The following is a 19099-nucleotide window of genomic DNA, read 5'->3' on the forward strand; positions in this document are numbered from 1 at the left end:
TTGGAGCCAGTAGTATGCAGTCAGTCAGCAGCAGAGACAAAAAAGTAAATATAGTACTGTTAAATGTACACTTTAAAAAAAAGAGAGAGCAGCATTTTTCTTCATAGTGAAGTTTCAAATCTGTATTAAGTCAGTGTTCAGTTGTAACTTTTGAAAGAACAACCATGACATTGTGTTGAGAGTTACAAAAGTTTCAGTTATGAACAATCTCAGTTCCTGAGGTGTTTGTAACTCTGAGATTCTACTGTATATTGGCAGTAGGAAGCCTTCAAAAGGTGGGTCTGTTGCATCTAGGGCTTAAATGGACCAATTAAGGAAGATAAGGTCACTGCTGAGACGCCAAATGACTTCTTTGCATCAGTTTTCCTAGGGTGTTTGGGAGATACCTACACCAGACCTGGCCTTGTTCATTTTTCAGGCATATATTTTTATTGGCCATCTTGAATTGCCTTATCTTTCTGGAAACATTGCCTTCTGTGCAGTAGAATAAATGGAAGTGGGTGACTCTTGAAGGCCAGTAGGGGACTTGGCTCACATTCTACTACAGTTGCTTTTATAAGGGTTAAAATAAATCTTACGAATTAAGGTAGTTCTACCACTTTGTGCTAAGGTGCTAAAGCTTGAGAATCCTGAAAGGTATGGTCAAAGAAGTTCAGGGTGAGTAAATTCCTTATTTGAACACAGTAAGTTACTAAAAATAAGTTTCACTTGCTCTGATAGACTTCAGTTAACTTTCTCCTTGATGTGTCTGAAGAGCATTTTCAGTAACTTAGAAGCGTTAATTTAGCTCCAGAACCGCTGAATATTGTCTGCATCAAGGACAATGTATTTTATGAAATGAAGATATTTTGTCAGTTTTCCTGTCAAGTTACATGACTGTTAAATTAGTCCCTTATAAGAAGGATTGTTAAATGACCCTAGCATTAAAAGTGGTGGAAACATACCACATAGCTTTCTTAATCTTTTAAGAGTACCGTGTAGACACTGAGTGTCAAAATTAAAATATTTTACATATGCGATTCTAGAAAGAAGACTTTACATTTTTCTCTCTTAATTTATACCTATTTTAAAAGCTCCAAGGACATGTACAGGGTAAAAAGTTTAAAGAACATTGAAAACTAACACGTCAAATGGGCACCTTCCTTGAATAGCTCTACCATCCACACAGGCAAAGAATTAAAGATGTGATCAATTAGAGATGGAGATGGCCATCAGTAGAGCCCATGCAAATCTGTGGATATCCTCTTTATACCCTTGGATATCCGCAGATCATTTTTCCGGATCGCAGCTTGGGTGCAGAGACATAATTTGTATCTGCACAGGGCTCTGCAGTACACAATCACCAAAACAGAGCGACTGTCACCCAGCCCTCGAGCTCCAGCTCAACTCTCTGAATCGTGGCGCAGCAGCAATAGCCCACTGGGCATTCAGGGAGTTGTAGTCCCCTGCTTGCTTGGGTGGAGGAGGTAAACTACAACTCCCAGAAGGGAACATGACCATGTGCTCCTGTGCAGTGAGCCAAGTGCAGCTGTGTGTTAGAGCAACTGCAGCTGCGTAGGGGTGTCTGAGCACCAATGGGAAGGTGGCGCTGCACACAAGGGTCCAGGATATAGTCTCCCTGCCTGGTACAGCAGTGGTGGTGGGAAGTCCCCGGGGAGAAGTGGGTGGTGCTTGAGGGTTTGGCACAACCCTACATTACAGGTGTGGGGTGACCTGTGGAGCTGTTAGCAGAGCTGTGCAAATCTGCAAATATCTGCAGTTATTCGCATCCACGGACAATTTATGTGGATCATAGATCAAATGCAGATAAAAAATTTTGTATCTGCACAGGGCTCTAGCCATCAGGGCATAGCATAAAGCCTGATCCAATATAATTGAGCTCAGAGCGACCAGGGGAGTGGACCAAGTTCCAAGAGTGACTTCCCCCCAGTTCAAACATCTTAATCTAGTGACTGTTCACTACCACCTCAGCTAATATAAAATCTTGGCCATGTAGGAGAGTTTCTGTCCAGTATCCAGGACCCAGACAACACATGACTTTCAAGTTGTGGATTTCCATCTGCAATTTCACCTGGAAGCTAAAGAAAATGAATGCAGCCTTTGGAGTGATGTATACTTGTTTGATGATTGTTGTTGGACTGGGGATCCATGTTCTGCAATATATTGAGTCTTCAAGACTAATTCCACTTGCAATACATTCCAGTAATCCAGTTGGGAGATCCACAAAGGCATAGATGATGTCAGTGAGGTACACATTAGAGGACAGTGATAATTCTCTAGCTAACTGTATATAAAGGCAATTTTGACTTTCATTACTATCTGTCTCTCAGTCAGGGATCTGCAAATCCACCCTTGATTTCAAAGTTCCTTGAAGATGGGTATATCCTCTCCATAATGACAGGAATATATACACGTACACGGGAGGTTGTGTTTATGCAGATCTATATGCAAAATAGTAATGAAACAGTTGCAGAGATTAAATACAAGGCTAGTGAAAGATTCTTGCAGCATAAGGAATGCTGAGTTGGTGAAGAGCCACCATAGCTTCTGTGCCACCCCCAACTCTTCCAAATCATCAGCACTGTGGTGTGGTCTGGAAGGGTTGGGCATTTTTTAAAAAAAATTTTTTGTTAGAAATATATCTGTTTTCCTCATAGTTTCATTTGTTCAGAAGGAGTCCAGTCCCAATTCTGCTCATGTATAACACCATTCAATGCTTGATTTTTTTAGACCAGTGCTTTTTTGTGGACACACACTCCCTCCCCTCTCCTCCCATTTTGCCAGGTCATTCTTCAGGGTAACTATTATGGGAATGGCTGTAGCAATATTAAAAATTGCTCTGCGTTTTGCTCTGAAAGTGGTAACATCCATTTTGAATTTTATGTTGGGGGTGGGGGGGGGGGATTCAGAAGGGAAGTACATTTGTCATGGTGGGTTTCAGGGAGAGAAGCAATCTTAGAGTCTGGACCCAGACATTAATGGCACTGAAGATCTGGTATTGGTTGGCCTATATGGAGGAGAAAACCAGATGTGGACATTACATATATTAAGGGGTTGTAAAGGTTAAGTTTAATAGTATCTTAACTTTCATCAGAGATTTATCCCAGTAAAGGATAGAACACCTTTATAGCTGCTTGCCTAGGAATGTATGTGACAAAACAGGCATATGCAATGGTGTCTCACAACACCTCTAATTAAAATCAAGAGCATATATTATCGGTACTTATTAGTTGTATGTTACATCAGTGAATGTATAAATCAGTCTGAGACTTGGATTTAATATTTACATTTGTTTGCATGTGCACATTGGAACACTGCAGTGCAAGATAAACTGGTTTATACTTTTTTGCAGGTAATAACTATTCCCTGCTTACTGTCATTTGGAATGCTTGAGAGAATGTTTCAACCTTGATTTGATCAGTAGATATGCCAGCAAATACAACTGGGCATCTCAATAAACATTTATATTACTTTCCTTTCTTTTCAGAAGGTCTGCAGATACTTTTTCCAGGGGCTGACCTCCTGTTCTCTCTTTCCCCCTGCCCTCCCCAGCCATCTTAGTAAACATGTGCTTTTTGGTGATCTACATGAGGGGATAAAATTAATCCTTTTCAGATATTTTCTGTATTGATGGTGTTTTCTTACCAAAACTTTTTTCATAAATTAAGAAAAGCAAAATATTCTGTTTAATGGAACAGTACTTAAATTACAAATATTAAAACAGATGTCCTTCACTGACTATCAGTGCTACTGATCCAAGTAGCCTGGTAAGGATTGTCTGTCAGGGAGCAGCTACTGTATGTATCTGTGTACAAAATAAATTTGTGTTTTATATGCCTAGTAACTCTCTTTTGGCACTTCTTGCTACTTGTGCTAAGTTTTTAATCTCCCATTTTGTATATTTGGCCATTTAATTTATTGAAGCCTTTTTGATTTATGAAAGACCTCTTTAAAAAAATCAAATTATTTGATTACCTGAAGAAAATCCATGTGGTGATTAATATAGATAAGATCTGTATGTTATGTGGGAAGACTAATGAAAATCTACTTCCTGACAGTTGATGTGCCAATGGTGTAGTAGTGTCTAGATTTTTATGCCTTTTGTGGTTTGGTATTGTTAAACTCATCAATTTTTAAAAAACAGATGATGCTTGTATTCAAATAAGATAATATACCATCTGTAAATACTAAAGCAAGCTTGCTTTTTCCCACAGGACAAGATGTTTCACTTTTGGGTAAATACATTCTTCATAGGACTGGATGAAAATTCAGACAAAGTAGAAAATGGAAGTCTAGTTGGAGATCAGGAACTTGATGGTATTTTCAGCACAGAACGCTCAGATAATGACAAGGAATATCTAATCCTTACGTTAACAAAAAATGATCTAGATAAGGCAAATAAAGACAAAGCCAACAGATATTTCTCTCCAAACTTCAAGGTCAGTATTTTTTAAAGAGCATAGAATAAACAGAATTTTGAAGAGCTGTGTGTAGTTATTTAAAATATACTGCATTATCAAAACATGTTCATCTAGGATCTATTTGTTACATAACTTCCTATACTGAGGCAAGCAATATATCTGAATATGTCATTGCTTAAGTTTATCTGTTTTTAAGAATTCAGTAACTGATACTAGAATTACTGCAGAAGGTGGTGGTAGATTTTCAGGAGTTAAGAGATCGTTTTTTTCAGTTGTAACTTTTGTCTTTAATTCTGAAGAGGTTCTTTGATCAGCTTACACAGCATAAATTATGAATATGGTCATGGTCTGAAAAATTAAAACACTCAAACTTGACAGATCTACACTAGCAGCAAGTAGGAAACCTCAGGGATATAATAGTCTCTGTGCTGCTTGTATTTCCATTACAATATGATGGGGGCTAATTTAGCTACAGTGAGTCAGGAAAAAGATCTTGGAGTCACCGTGGATAGTTCTCTGAAGATGTCCACGCAGCGTGCAGAGGCAGTCAAAAAAGCAAACAGGGTGTTAGGAATCATTAAAAAGGGGATAGAGAATAAGATTGAAAATATATTATTGCCCTTATATAAATCTATGGCACGCCCACATCTTGAATACTGTGTACAGATGTGGTCTTCTCAACTCAAAAAGATATACGGCACTAGAAAAGGTTCAGAAAAGGGCAACTAAAATGATTAGAGGTTTGGAGAGGGTCCCATATGAGGAAAGATTAGAGGCTAGGACTCTTCAGCTTGGAAAAGAGGAGAATAAGGTGGGATATGATAGAGGTATATAAAATCATGAGTGATATGGAGAAAGTGGATAAGGAAAAGTTATTTACTTATTCCCATAATACAAGAACTAGCAGTCACCAAATGAAATTAATAGGCAGCAAGTTTAAAACAAATAAAAGGAAGTTCTTCTTCACGCAGCGCACAGTGAACTTGTGGAACTCCTTACCTGAGGAGGTTNTCATGGTGGTTAAGTCCATAAATGGCTATTAGCCAGGATGGGTAAGGAATGGTGTCCCTAGCCTCTGTTTGTCAGAGGATGGAGATGGATGGTAGGAGAGAGATCACTTGATCATTGCCTGTTAGGTTCACTGCCTCTGGGGCACCTGGCATTGGCTACTGTCAGTAGACAGATACTGGGCTAGATGGACCTTTGGTCTGACCCGGTACGGCCTTCATATGTTCCTTTCGTGGGCTGACAAGTGGATCCACTAGCTCTACGCTAAATATTTGAGTTGAGTTCCTTGGTGTGCAGGATTGCATACACTCTGCCTCCTGTCTCAGCATTTGTTCCATAATCTGATTCTGTTCATGTCACTCGGAAGCTTGTGTTTTAAGTCCTTGTCTCCACTAAAGAAACAAACAAAACCGTCAAGTCCAGTCCCTGAAAGCTCTCTGCCAAGAGCAGTGATTGAGCTCACGATTCCCTCCATGCCGGAGACATTCTTCACGGTGAGGGATCTCATCGCAATGACTGAGTCTGCGCTACCTCAACCCCCGGCACCACCAGTGCGGGTCATACAGTCTGTGGGCAAGCCTGCCCTGATAAGACCACCTTCTATTGCACCGCAGAATGGCACCGCTTGCGATCCCACCAGCGTTCCCGGTCCTGTCGCCGATCCTGGTCCCGACGCCGCTTGCAGTCCCAGCACCGATCACCTCTTCGTTACTGGTCATACTCGCAGCGCAGATCAGCGTCCTGTTCACCTGCCCAGTACTCTCGGTACTGATCCAGCTCCCGGCACCACTCCAGGCACCATGACTCTCGCAGCCGATCCAGACGCTGAGCTTCGAGATCCCGGTTGACTTCCCGGCACTGCTCCGGTGGTAGGTCCCGATCTCGTTCCTGGTACTGGTATGGCTCCCGGTACCGATCCCCAGGGCCTCATAAAGCAAAAAGAGGGTTTTTCAGCTCCTCCTTGGCCATCCCACCACCCATCCATGGCGTCCCAGGCGGACAGTTCATATACACAGGACTGGATCCTGATGTGCCCACTAGGATCTTCCATGAGACCAAGGGCCATCAGTGGTCATTCTGGACGCCTTGGGCCTGGTGATATGCCCAAGGTGTACCTCCAGCCCCATCTAGCTTTGCCGCATTGGAGCACCGGGTGCCGGAGGCGACCATCAGCCGCCTCCCTCCTCCCACTACGGAGGAATTGCCAGCTCCCCTTCCAGAGTCTGAGTTACCAAGGGAGTCAGTGGGCGTCCAGGTCCACGAGGCCACACATGACCCACTTGTCCCTGACCTTTCATCTTCGTCCTCTCCTGATGAGGCAGTGGCAGGGACATCTTCCACAGGCCCGCCTCCAATTGACCTGAGAGGTCACCAGGACCTCATGAGACGTGTGGCACTCAATATGAATCTCCAGGCAGAGGAGGTTCCGGAGGTAGAGGACCTGGTGGTGTGTATTCTGTCAGCTGATGCCCCCACAAGAGTGGCCTAACCATTTATCCGGAGGATCCAGGCCAATGCTGATACTACCTGGCAGTCTGCAGCCTCCATTCAACCCGCTGCCAGGGGAGTTGAGCGCAAGTACATGCTGCCCTCCAAGTGGTATGAGTACTTGTACGGACATTCACCTCCCTGCTCCCTTGTTGTACAATCCGTCAACGAGAGGGAACGCCATGGCCAGCAAGCTCCGGTGCCAGAATCGAAGGAGACTAGGTGTATGGACTTACTTGGCCGTAAGGTGTACTCTGCAGGGGCCCTCCAACTCCGGGTGGCGAATCAGCAAGCCTTGCTTAGTCACTACAACTACAACACCTGGGCGGCGATGGGCAAGTTTATGGAGCTGGTTACCCAGGACTCCCGTCAGGAATTTGCAGCCCCCTTGGAGGAGGGGAAAAAGATGGTGAGAACTTTCCTCCAGGCCTTATTGGATGCAGCTGACTCTGCAGCCAGAACTCTGGCCTTGGGAGTCACCATGAGGGGTATTTCATGGCTCCAAGTGTCAGGCCTCCTGCCAGAACTTCAGCATACGATATAGAACCTGCCCTTTGACAGTCAAGGCCTCTTTTCTGAAAAGACGGACCCTAGGCTACAAAGCCTGAAGGACAACAGGGTCACCATGCGTTCTGTCAGCATGCACACGCCGGTGACTCAGCGCAGGCCTTCCCGTCCCCAGCCTCACCGCCCGTACTCTCCACCTAGGCAAAGGCAGGACTTTGGTAGAAGGCCAGGTGGGGCCGGCCGTAGATGACAGTCAGGATCCCAAGGGGGACAAAATCAAGGTCCCTCTAAACTACCTACGGGGCCAAAACCTAACTTTTGAAGTTACGCCTGAGGATGGTGTACCAGTTACGTTCCAGGATCCTTTCCCTCCTTTTTCCAACCGCCTCTCCTTTTTCCTCCCTGTGTGGTCCCTCCTAACTTCAGATCGTTCGGTCCTACGCACTGTGGAACTTGGGTACCACCTCCAGTTTATTTCGCACCCCCTTCTACCCCCTGTCTTTGTCCCTCTTCAGGGACCCCTCCCATGAGCAACTCCTCTTACAAGAGGTGCAGTAGCTCCTTGCCGTGGGAGCCATAGAGGATGTACCAAACGACGAAAGGGGCAAGGGGTTTTACTCCCGCTATTTCCTAATCCCCAAGGTGAAGGGAGATCTCAGACCTATCCTAGACCCGTGAGAACTCAACAAGTTCATGATAAAGTTGAAAGTCCCCAGGGATACCACGCAGAACATCATCCCATCCTTCGATCCCGGAGACTGGTATGCTGCCCTCGACATGAAGGACGCGTATTTTCACATAGCCATTTATCCTCCTCGCAGGTGGTACCTCTGGTTTGTGGCCAACTGTCAGCATTTCCAGTTTATGGTCCTACTGTTTGGCCTCTCTACAGCCCCAAGAATATTCACAAAGTGCATGGCTGTAGTCGCCGCTGCTCTCCGCTGCCGTCGGATACACGTTTTTCCATATCTGGACGATTGGCTCATCCGAGGGACCTCAGAGTCACAAGTCTCCTATCATATGGGCATCGTCAAGGACCTATTCATTCGTCTAGGCCTGATGATCAACACAGAGAAATCTACTCTGGTTCCCACACAGAGGATAGACTTCATTGGGGCCATTCTGGACTCCAGTCTTGCCAGAGCCTGCTTACCTCAGCCTCGGTTTCAGGCGATGGTAACAATTGTCCGAGGCCTACAGAGCTTCCCGACTACTTTGGCTCACACGTGTCTCGATCTCCTGGGTCACATGGCTGCCTGCACCTTCGTGACCAAACACGCCAGGCTACGCCTCCGTCCCCTCCAATCTTGGCTCAACTCGGTATACCACCCGAGCAGAGATGCCATAGACATGATAGTCACCATTTCCTCGAGCATCGTACGCTCCCTCGACTGGTGGCTGACACCCTCCCTGTTGTGTGCAGGGATGCCGTTCCATCCGCCCCAGGCTTCTATGTCCCTGACAACGGACACGTCATCTCTCGGCTGGGGTGCTCACCTCAGACTCTTCGCACTCAAGGCCTTTGGTCATCTCAGGAGCTGGCCTTGCACATTAGTGTCTGAGAGCTGAAAGGAAGCCATCCAACTCTGGGACTTTTGTATAGCCCACTCGATAGACCTAGTAGCGTCCTTCCTCCCAGGCGTTCGGAACACTCTCTGGCAGATGAACTCAGCAGATCCTTCCTGTCTCACGAGTGGTCGATTCATCTGGAAGTTATCCGTTCTGTTTTCTGGAAGTGGGGATTTCCCCGCATAGACCTCTTCGCTTCCCGCGAGAACAGGAAATGTCAGATGTTCTGCTCCTTCCAGGGTCTCTCCCCGGGTTCGATCTCGTACGCCTTCCTGATGCCGTGGACGGGCCAACTGCTTTATGCCTTTCCACCATTCCTGCTGGTTCACGGGTTCTGCTAAAGCTCCGCAGAGACAGAGCTTGCTTAATCATGATCACTCCAGCGTGGCTCAGGCAGCACTAGTACACCATGTTGCTCGACCTGTCGATAGCCAACCCAGTTACCCTGCGTCTTCGCCCAGACCTCATAACTCAGGACCACGGCAGACTTCACCACCGAGACTACAGTCCCTTCATCTTACGGCATGGCTGCTGCGTGGTTAAGCCAATCAGAATTACGTTGCTCTGCCTCAGTACAACAAGCACTCCTGGGTAGCAGAAAACCTTCCACTTGGGCCACGTATCTGGCCAAGTGGAAGCACTTCTCCTGCTGGTGAGAAACGCAAAACGTTACTCCCACCGAGATCCCGATCTGCACCAACTTGGACTATCTCTGGTCTCTCAAACAGCAGGGCCTAGCAATATCATCATTGAGGGTGCGCTTGGCAGCTATCTCTACCTTCCACCCCAGGGAGAGTGGCCACTCAGTGTTCTCGCACCCTATGGTTTGTAGGTTCCTCAAGGGCTTGGAGCACCTATACCCCCAGGTACGCCGCCCCGCCCCAACCTGGGACCTCAAACTGGCTGTATCCAGACTTATGTCTGCCCCATTCGAGCCGCTAGCAACCTGCTCGCTACTATGCCTATCCTGGAAAACAGCTTTCCTCGTAGCCGTTACATCGGCCAGACGAGTCTCCAAGCTTCGGGCTCTCACGGTGGATCCACTGTATACTGTGTTTCACAAGGACAAGGTGCTGTTGCGACCACATTTGGCGTTCCTCCCTAAGGTGGTATCGGCCTTTCATGTCAACCAGGATATCTTCCTTCCGGTCTTCTTTCCGAAACCACACTCAATATGAAGGGAGCAACAGTTGCACTCCCTAGATGTTCATAGAGCGCTCGCATTTTATATCGAGCGGACAAAACCCTTTCGTAGAACACCTTAACTCTTCGTCACGGTGGCGGACCGAATGAAGGGCCTACCTGTCTCCTCCCAGAGGATTTCATCTTGGGTGACAGCCTGCGTCCGTACTTGTTATGACTTGGATAATGTTCCCTCGAGTCGCCTCACCACACATTCTACCAGGACCCAGGCTTCATCTGCTGCCTTCCTAGCTCGTGTACCCATCCAGGAGATATCCCGTGCAGCTACCTGGTCTTCGGTACATACCTTTGCCTCTCATTACGCTCTGGTTCAACAGTCCAGAGATGATGCAGCCTTTGGTTCAGCAGTTCTGCATTCTGCAACATCTCACTCCGACCCCACCGCCTAGGTAAGGCTTGAGAAACGCCTAATTGGAATCGATATGAGCAAGCACTCGAAGAAAAGACGTTTATTCACCTTTGTAACTGTTATTCTTCAAGATATGTTGCTCATATCCATTCCAAACCCGCCCTCCTTCCCCTCTGTCGGAGTAGCCAGCAAGAAGGAACTGAAGGGCCGTTGGGTTGGCAGGGGTATATATCCAGCGCCATAGCGGCGCCACTCTAGGGGGCGCCCAGCTGACCCACTGAGTGTTGCTAGGGTAAAAATCTTCCGACGAGCGTGCACGCGGCGCGCACACACCTAATTGGAATGAATATGAGCAACACATCTCAAAGAACAACAGTTACAAAGGTGAGTAACCAACCGTCTTTTCCCAAGTGTAAACACAACTGTATTTATTAACACTGTCTACTTCAGAGTCCTCAACCTTGTTTTAAGTGAATAGACATGACTGAATCCACATGAGGAGTGTATTTGTGGAAGAAGGTGCCATTTCTATATACTGTCTTTCTAGCAGTAAGAGTTCTTTGAACTGAGGATGCTTCTGCTGTTTGGAAACATCACTACAATATCCATCTGTCTTAACCAGTATTTAATACCCACTGATGTATAAATTGTATAAAGATAGGTAAAAGGAAAAAGGATAATTGGTAGTGAGTAATTAATAGTGCCACAAAGGGCACAATAGGGATTGTAATTGGGTGTTTCTTATTGCTTATGATTGTGGTGGGAGCTCCTAATGGTCCCTTCCCTAAGGTACTTGTTTGTTGACATGGGTTCACGACTCTTACTGTTTGTGCTACTGAAAAGTTTGTAGGTGTGTTAGATTTGGGACTTGGCATTTTGTATGTCAAAAGTTTAATATCAAAGGTTGTATGTAGTTGGAGGTTTTTAAACAAATATATATGGTAGAATGATTTTAAAGGACCTGTGTCAATACTGTGCTTTTGTTGGTTAACTTATTTCACTGGGCGGAGCTGGAATAAGCTTTCCAGTGTAAACTGTGTCCACTCTAGGAGCACTTCACCAGTATAGCTATACAAGCAAAGCCTTCCAAGTGTAGGCTTGGCCTGTATTGTCTCAACTACTTGAAGAAAATATAGTCTGAACTTTTCTAACCTTTTGTTTTCTTCCTTTCCTAGGTGAAGCTATTTTTCACAAAAACAGAGGAGCCATCAAATCCAGAGGCTAGCAGTTCTGCTTCAGTAACACCGGACGTTAGTGACAATGAACCTGATCATTATAGATATTCTGACACCACTGACTCTGATCCAGAGAATGAACCTTTTGATGAAGATCAGCATACGCAGATTACAAAAGTCTGAATATTTTTTTTAATCTGGGAAAAAAAACCACAAAGAGACAAACTTGAATAAACTGAAAAAGGACCTTTTCAAATGGCAATAGAACATTGTGTCAAATTACCAATTATAGGAACAATTCTTTCCTGACCAATCTTATTTTGCCCTATAAATCTACAGGGTTTGACATTTGTTGTCCAGTTGAAAAAGGTTACGTAGCTATGTTATGTATATACCTTTTTGTGTCAAAAGGACATTAAAATTTCAATTAGGAAATATAAAGATGGCACTTTCCCATTTTATTCCAGTTTTATAAAAGTGGAGACAGATCTGATGTGTATGCGTAGGAATTTTTCCTTTTGTCTGTCACCAACTGCAGTTGGGGGGGGGGGGGAAAGCTTTCTGATATACAGGTTCACATCCTGTCCCTTTCTTTGCACTTAAGTGGCAACAGATAAGTCCGCAGTTGGCTAAGAGAAGTTTCTAAAGGGTTGTACTACATTCTGATGCATGTATTCTGGATAGGGGAATGGAAAGAAATGCTCTGAAAGGAATATATTATGCTGGACCCTGGACTATGTACCATATCCGGCTACTTACATGCACCTTTCTTTAGCATGCTGCAGTAATTAATCCTGGACGTTTGAGGAATCGGCCGCTGTCACTGCTTGTTGTTTGTGCATTTTATTTTTTTAAGCATAATGGTGCTAGAAAAGGCAGCTAGAGGGAGTGATTCCATATAGGGGTACAGGAGTGAACCTTCCACAACATCTTAAGGACCCACAAATGAAGGGATATGAAAATAATGGGGTCACAGATGAGAAACACAGCAACAATGACTTAACCATACAAATGTGGAGGCTATCAACCTAAAATGGGCTTGAAACTATTGTTCTAAAAAAGACAATGATTTATTAAATGTCTTTCTCAATTGTAATGGCTGCTCCATCTCCTGTGTAATCAAGGCCAGTGCTGAAAGTCAGATGCTATTAGTACATACATCAGTCAACATCTTACTTATTTTATTAGTTTTTCAATCATATACCTGCTGTGAATGCTTCATGTGCTGCATTGCAAGCTTTTTTTCTCATTAAATATAAAATATTTTATAACGGTGCACGAGAAACTTCAATTTGAGATTCTACAGGTTAGTGTTTATTTTGAAGATTTATGGATGCATTATTCAAACAAACAGCTGTCAGCCCTTTCACCCCTTTGACCTTACACATTCTATTACATTCATTACAATGAGTTTTGCAGTTTTGCACACTTTTTTTTAAAATGTCATTAACTGTTAGGGAATTTTACTTGAATACTTAGTACCTACAATGTTTAAAAAGAGACATTACACATGGTATAAAGGAAATCAGTCTTGCAATAAATTCTCAACACTGCACAGATATAAAGATGTGTACTTTTTAAAAGAAGAACATGTCCCAAATATTCTATCTGTTGTTTGCTATTAAAAGAATTAGATATCCAAACTGGCAGTGTTGTATCATTCCTTCATAGGGGTATAGCCAGAAATAGGGATTGAGCTTCACTTTTGAATATTATGATGATTGACATGCCCAGACTGCAGATAATTTAAGAGTACAACTATTGTTGAATACAGATATGAAATATTTTTTAAAAAATTCTGTTCACTCTGAAATACACCATGACCTTCAAACTTCTGGAATATCTACCCCAAAAGTTACACTTTATGGTGTAAAGTCCAATTTTAATTAACTTACTGGCGCCGAAGTTGTTTGTTAGTTGTGTTCTTACCGAATTAACAAATGAATCTGTGATCCATAGGGCCCAGTACAACAGCATTAACAGAATATGAATTGTAAAAAGACAAGGCAGGACTTCACCTACATTTTGGTAAACAAAGGTGTAACATGCTTTTTCAGTATTTATTGGTCAATTTTGCTCGTCAAATTCATGATCTAAACTTATAACAAAGCTATTATAGGATTTTGATTCATAAGTTAAATTAGATTTTAAGGTCTCAACAAAAATGCTGGTCCAGCACTCAGAATTCCCATTGTTAAATTGGGCAGCAGGCAATGGCTACTTGAAGACCAGACTTTATGCCTTGATACATGTTTCACCTTATGTCTGCTTTTAGCAATTGAACGTCATGTTGGCTAATAAACAAAAATATTCATGCTTTAAAATACTTTGATTTTGACACTGTACTATGTCCCACTTTTGGTCTCATGATATCAAAATTAAATGTGTGGTTCCAGTATGTAACACTGATGGCCAGAATGGAAATAATGACATTATAATGGGCTTTTGCACTGTTGTTTTTCCTTTAGAATGTGAAGGTCTGAATGAGGGTTTTGATTATGAATGTTTCAATGTTTTTGAGAAGCCTTGCTTACATTTTATGGTATAGTCATTGGAAATGGAAAAATGGCATTATATATATATATAATATATATATATAAAATATATATTATACATACTCTCCTATACTTTCAGTTACCATCCCCATAGAACTTGACAAGAATTACTATGACTGAAAGGTTTTTGAGTCCTTATTAAAACGTTATTTATGACAGTATTCATAATTAGCTTGAAATGCATTCGGTAGGTAATCTCTGAGTTTCTAGACTGTATACTTAAACTCCTGGATGTGCAGCAGCTTACATGTCTGAAATTACTTGAAGGCATCACTTTCATAAGAGCTTACTGTTAGGCCCTGTACCATCCGTAGTCATCTGTAGCCCCACTCGAAATGTTTTGCCACAGTTAATTTAAGGGCAGTTGTATAAATAGCATCAAGATTCTTTGCTGTGGCACAAATTGTAAACTAAAGTGGAGTTTACATACAGCATCAAACGTTTCAGCTTTAAAAAATAAAAATAGGGTGCCAGTGTGCAAGTTCCATGTTTAGTTATAGCAAATTTGTGCAATATGTTAACGACGCCTGTGGTTGCCACAAAGTGCCTCGTTTACCTTTAAATACTGTTAAAAAATGTCATGCATGCAGATGGAAGGGGTAGAACTGTGTGCTAAAAGAGGCTTTAACTGCAGTTTGGCAGAGGTGCCTTTTACTCTGCCAGTTCAACTTTTCAATCTGTTTTCATATATATATATAGAGAGAGAGTGAGTGTGTGTGTGTGTGTGTGTATATATATATATGTATGTATAGAGAGAGAGTGTGTATGTATATACACACGTGCACACAAAAAAAAAAAAAAAAAAATTGAGTCAAGCAGCCTTACTCTGATTCAGCCTCTTCAGATACTATTGTGCTGTGCAACAGTGGCTCTGTGTGTAATGCTATGCACTGAGGATACACAAAAATAACAAAATATGACATGTACAGGATAATGCCTCATACAAATCAGATGTCCATTTGTTATTGTGTTTAACAACCCTTTATCTCTTAGTGTTAAAACTCCACTTAAAACTGATTAAAGTCTCATTCTTGTCACAGTGTGGGTGTTTTATTAAAGTATTTTGGGTGTAAACTGCTCAGATTATATTTTGCTATTCAGAAATGAAGGATCAAGTGTGATCGTGGGAGTAAGGGACATTTCTCTAAAAGGAGCTCCTTGTGTATCAAAACAGATTTCAGGAAAGCTGCATGTTAAAATCCTTTGAGATTGAGTCTTAACAAATTAATATTGGAATAGGAAATATGGGTTTTGCTTCCATTGGTTTTCAAAAACTGTAGAATAAATGTAGGTGGGCCTTTCATTTTAATGCTCTCCAACCTATGAAATATAAAACAGTACTCTGAATTAAACCAAATTACTTGCTTTCAGGTCAATTGTTTTAGTATAGCGATACATATTTTTTTTCTTTCAAATAACATCGAGCTTCCTGTACAAACAAGCTAAACTTTTCAGGAAAATGTAATGCAGTTCACTGAGATACAGTGTAATTTTTTCTAACTTTAAACTGCCAATGGCTTACTAAAGTCTGCAGGCTACTTTTTCCAATGGAGCTAGTATAATGTGTGTATATATATCATAAAATAAGCTTAAATTTTTTTCATGCCTTCTGGTCTCTCTGAAATGAAGTTTAAAATAGATTTTGTACATGTCTTAATGTAGAAATACTGTATCCTGTCACTTTTTCAGCTTGTCTTACCATTTGAGCCTTAAGGAAGAAAGAAGTTACTTGATTTGTGCTTAAACTCAGTGAGGTTGCTACAGATTCAGTGGCTCTGTAAAAGTGAAAAGAAAATGTTTTACTGTTTTGCATGTAGTGATGGTTTAGCAGGATTTTGAATTATGAAAATTACACATCTAACTACTTCATTTCTAAATGCTGTATTCCTGCCTCCTTACTGAAGCTTTTTCATTTAAAAATGGCTTAATAGATGTTTGAGAAAAAATCGTCAAAATGATTCACGTACTGCTTTATGAATCAATTCACAATATGTATACTCAGTGCTATAGCCATTTCCATATAGTAATTGAAATGAAAAACATGTTGCTGCTTTAATATTGCTTGATTTCTGCAACTTAGGTGGAATCTTTCTCCTAGTCGATGTTTGACACAACCAAACTAAATTTGTTAATAACGGTTTCATTTCAGTAAACAATAAGATAACTATTACTTGTTTAGAGTTAATCATGTACATCTTTCTACCTGTAGTCTTTATGGTAATAGTTCTTTTACGTTCTGGAAGCAAAAGTTTTTAAAAGGTTTAATGGTCTGTGGGCTGGAAGGTGGGGAGGGGGGCTGTTTGGTATCAGAGTAATTAGAAACATATAGAAAGTCCATTCAGTACTCTGTTCAATGAGTGGTTTCTAAAAGAATATTGGAAAAGAAACTACATGAAGAGGTTCTGGTGTCAGGACAATTGTAATTGTTTATGTATTTGTTGTATGAGCTAATGGTGTATATAGTTACTTCAATGCAGAGTAGGATCCTTGTGAATCCCTATGCAGTTGTGGTAGTGTAATAATGGTCTGCTTCGATTGCTTATTTTTCATCTCCAATAGAGCTACAATATAATATTTCCAACTTCTACTTGGAAGCCTTCTGTTGGAATCCATTCTGGGTTTCGTCTGTCTTTCAAATTGTATGCTACTTGCTCTTGAGACACAATTCCTCTGATACTTCTCTAGTTTACTTGTATCTTTTGTGTGTGTGTGTGTGTGTGTAATTGCTGTTGTTTTTCTCAGATGAAATTTTTGGAATCTATGACCATTTAGCTCTGCATATGAGCTGTAATCCCCACTCTTTTTCTTTAAGCTTTTGTCTACTGAAGCCAAATTTTGTGGTGCTTTTTGTGCCTTTCATATTTTTTTTCAAGTGTTGCAGCAGTGCTTACTAAAATGTCAGTTTTGGAGCATCCTGTTTATAATTCATGTACGTTTGTGCATGCTGGAGCATGGGGCAGCAACAATGCAAACATTCTGCACAGTGTACTTTAATTCTGAGTCTCCATGTCCATTCTGTCTGTGACCTCTACTTGGCTGCTATCCCATGAAGGTTTATCTTGGTTTTATGTGAACATTTTTTCCATGCAAAACTGTTCTGGAATACCAACTCAATTTATGTAGGCCACTTCAGCCATGAATGGGTAGATTTTTAAAAGCTTTTTTAAAAATTGTGTCCATAAAACTGACAACATAAAAATGTCTTGATAAAAATGGTGGAATAGGCCTTTTTAAAATGTGTATTGTCATCAAGACTATTTTAAAAGATGAGTATTTTTAAAAAGTAGCATGCTAAGAGTTTTGTGTTGGGTCTCGTAAATACGTTTGGTAATTGGGTGGGAGCCAACAGTAGAGAAGAGATTTGGTCAGGGTCCCAGAGGAAGCAAACAAGAGATATGGAAGGTATTTGTGGAGAGGAACACAAGCAACATTTTAAAAAGGCAGTCCAGAAGCCTGGGAAATGAAACTGATATTGAACCACAAATCAGGTGGGAGAACGTATTTTTGCTTTTGTTCTTCATGCTTGGCCTAATTCCCTTGCTGTCTCATTATTGTGTGTGCCATTATGCCAGGACATACTGCTTGAGAATTTCTCATCCATTCACCTATATAACTTCTTTTCCTCTCAACCTTTTCATAGATTATATGGGTTGGAAGGGACCTCAGGAGATCATCTAATCCAACCGCCAGCTCAAAGCAGGACCAATCCCCAAATGGCCCCCTCAAGGATTGAACTCACAATCCTGGGTTTAGCAGGCCAGTGCTCAAACCACTGAGCTGTCCCTGGCCCTTGTGCCAGCCAAGACAGTGGCTAAATGTATCCTTCCTTTGAGCAGGGGACAGAAAGGAAAAAGCTTTCAGTGGTTTTACTCCTCTCCCCAAATATAAAGTGATTGCTGATTCGGACTTACAGTGCTGAAAGAATCCTATTTGAAAAATGTAATAAGTCTTAGCTATCCTACTGGAAAGTAGGGGGAAAAGGCAATAGTTGAACCAACTCTTAAGGAAGTGCTTACATAAAAGAATGCATAGATCTAATTGCGAAGCAAATTATCATTGGGCTATGCCAGCCCTGACTGCCAAATCAGTACTGAAATAAAATATGTAGAACTGCCTAGAAAGAGTGTGAAACACCTGGATAAATTACTGCTGACTGGGGTAGAATAAGATGCACACAAACCTATATACCGAGTGAGAAAACTATTCATGGCGCCTAAGCATGCTAGGTACTTTACAGCTAAATAAAGAGAGAGATTCCAGCCCAGTGGAACTTCCTATTCATATTACACAAAAATTGTAGCTAGTTCTTCTTCGAGGCACTTTAAACAGGAATCGGGGGCGAGGATGTCTCCCATTGGCATAGGCTTTGAACAGGCTGAGCACAGCTTAAACCGCGGAGCCTTGGGCATGAGTCTGGACGGCGCTCAGGGAGGAAGGGGAAGGAACCCCTTCCAGCCCGCTAACTGTATTTACAAACTAATTCTACAACTATCAAGACTACTATAAAACACTAACTATATAGCTACAAGAACTAGGACAGTTATCCAAACCAGAAAGTAAAAGCTAGGGAGAGTGGAGGACAGTAATGCTGTGCTCCACAGTCCCAATAACCATCACAGGTGGTAAGAAGGAACTGAGGGGATGCTGAGTTGGCTGGGGAGGTATATCTAGCGCTGTGAAGGCACTCCAGGGGGCTCCACAGCTAACCCACCGGGTGTTGCTAGGGTAAAAATTCTCCAACAATTGTGCACGCAGCGTGTGCACACCTAATTGGAATGGATATGAGCAACACGTCTCGAACAACAGTTACAAAGGTGAGTAACC

General features: G+C 42.2%; 1 protein-coding gene and 1 long non-coding RNA gene across 3 annotated transcripts in view; one reads left to right on the forward strand and one right to left on the reverse strand.

Moving 5' to 3' along the window:
• The window catches only part of PTEN (phosphatase and tensin homolog), a 105813-nt gene extending 90499 nt beyond the window's left edge, over positions 1-15314 (forward strand). For both annotated transcript variants that reach the window (XM_075072683.1, XM_032770326.2), the window contains 2 exons: positions 4215-4439; positions 11721-15314. In XM_075072683.1, the coding sequence (XP_074928784.1) occupies positions 4215-4439; positions 11721-11903 (408 nt within the window). In that variant the 3' untranslated portion in view covers positions 11904-15314. The remainder of the gene's footprint in view (positions 1-4214; positions 4440-11720) is intronic.
• The window catches only part of LOC142047814 (uncharacterized), a 498924-nt gene that overhangs the window by 54530 nt on the left and 425295 nt on the right, over positions 1-19099 (reverse strand). The window lies entirely within an intron of this gene.

This window comes from Chelonoidis abingdonii, chromosome 15, assembly GCF_003597395.2.
Source record: "Chelonoidis abingdonii isolate Lonesome George chromosome 15, CheloAbing_2.0, whole genome shotgun sequence".
NCBI lineage: Eukaryota > Metazoa > Chordata > Testudines > Testudinidae > Chelonoidis > Chelonoidis abingdonii.